Source organism: Hermetia illucens, chromosome 5 (assembly GCF_905115235.1).
Source record: "Hermetia illucens chromosome 5, iHerIll2.2.curated.20191125, whole genome shotgun sequence".
Classification (NCBI taxonomy): Eukaryota; Metazoa; Arthropoda; class Insecta; order Diptera; family Stratiomyidae; genus Hermetia; species Hermetia illucens.
Window position 1 is genome coordinate 10,422,111 of NC_051853.1, and position 1,601 is coordinate 10,423,711.

At 38.7% G+C, this 1,601-nt stretch overlaps 1 protein-coding gene across 1 annotated transcript; it reads right to left on the reverse strand.

The window, feature by feature from the left end:
- Nucleotides 1–246: 246 nt before the first annotated feature.
- Nucleotides 247–1,104, reverse strand: LOC119656931. The gene is made up of 4 exons (XM_038063625.1): nucleotides 967–1,104; nucleotides 746–904; nucleotides 510–680; nucleotides 247–423 (listed from the first exon to the last, which is right to left on the reverse strand). Exons 1-4 carry the CDS (start codon nucleotides 1,042–1,044, stop codon nucleotides 247–249), a joined length of 585 nt encoding a protein of 194 aa, XP_037919553.1. The 5' UTR covers nucleotides 1,045–1,104.
- Nucleotides 1,105–1,601: the final 497 nt, after the last annotated feature.

The window sequence follows — 1,601 nt, forward strand, 5'->3', positions numbered from 1 at the left end:
TATGGATGTGAGAGGAACTTAAGGGGGGTTCAGAGTAAATTTTCAAAATACTATTATTAAGGGGTCCTTCAAATAATAGACAACAAAGTGATTACACAATGAAAAAAGGGTTGCCCATTTTCTAATTTAATCCCACTTAAAGTTTTAAGAAATTGTGATAGGACAAACGAAAGGGGGGTAAAACCAAAGGATAACCCTCAAAAACAAAACCAACATAGCTAGATATTCAACGAATATCGGCATTTCTCAGAAGTTCAAAGTTGCGGCGCCTTTTGGCTTTATTTCAGCATATACTGCAACCTTAATTAAAGATGCTCGTTGTGGACCATTTCGCAGGTGTACCGTAACTTTTCCTTCTCCCTCCGGTAAAGCAGGGGGAAAATGGTCGAACCTGATAATAAAGTTGCTCACATAGATGAACCCCTGCAAAGGGAATTTTTTTTAAGATGAAGTATCTGGACATAGGTGAATTATTACATTCGATATCTGAGAGCATTAGTTCTACTTACCGAGAAGGGACATTTATGATCCAGATTACTGTGAGCCTTCAAGAAAGGCCACATTATACTCATTACTAAGCTTTTTGAAGTTCCATTTCGAAAAGCGCAGAAATTTTCTTCTGAATCTATTATTAAACGTCGATAACCTGTGTTGATCCTCTGATGGAAGGTTATTCTGACCTGAATAGATACATACATGTTTAGATACTAGATGACTTAGACAAAGCTAGGTAAGGTAGGCTTACGAAAATTTCATTCAGTGAAATATTCGGGAGAATATATCCTGATAAACTGTGTGCCTTGGTGGTTCGGTTTAGGTTGCGAGTCGTACAGGAAACATTGTAAACTATGCTAGAGTTGTAGTCCTCACAAGCCACCCTGGTCACAATGACGTCGTACATTCGCTGGTCAGATTATGCAAAAAAAGATGATTTAATCTTAAGTTAATACCAAAATTCCCTCTTACGTTGGAAATACATAGACGAGAATGCCAAACTATTAGATAGAAAATAGACAAATAAGCAGCGATTTCAACTCGAACCATTTCGGATAACTGAAGAATTTTCCGTTGGGTTTTACCACTAAGACCAAACTAATGGTTCACTGCCTCCAATAATGTAGGAAATACACACTTAGTTTTAAATTACCCGAAATAGCATGCGAACTATTTCGGGAGTTTGTGTTAATTAATGTATTATGTATCCATGCTTGTGACAAATGACATAAAAATTTTAGAAAGGCAAGTCCGCTCAGGTTCAGCCGTATGAGCGTCTAGGCTAGAAAGGGGTTGGTATGGGTAGTGCACTCAGAGTTCAGAGTTCAATCGGCTTCTTCATTCCTGAAAGATTTTTTAAGAGATCAAAGGGCTGCCTAACGCTCGTCAATCACTCAGGTTGCCGCCCTTAAGATCACATACACGTCAGCCTGAAAAACCGTTGCATATTGCCACAAGGGAAAAGTTTATGACTCGCTTTTATTTTTGAGCTATCGGTGTAAAAGACTTCAGTATATCTTGGCACGCATTCTTCTGGGCAACCCCATCGCATTTAATGCAAAAGAAGAATGACTCCTGGCGGGCAACCGGGGATTTTAATAATAATC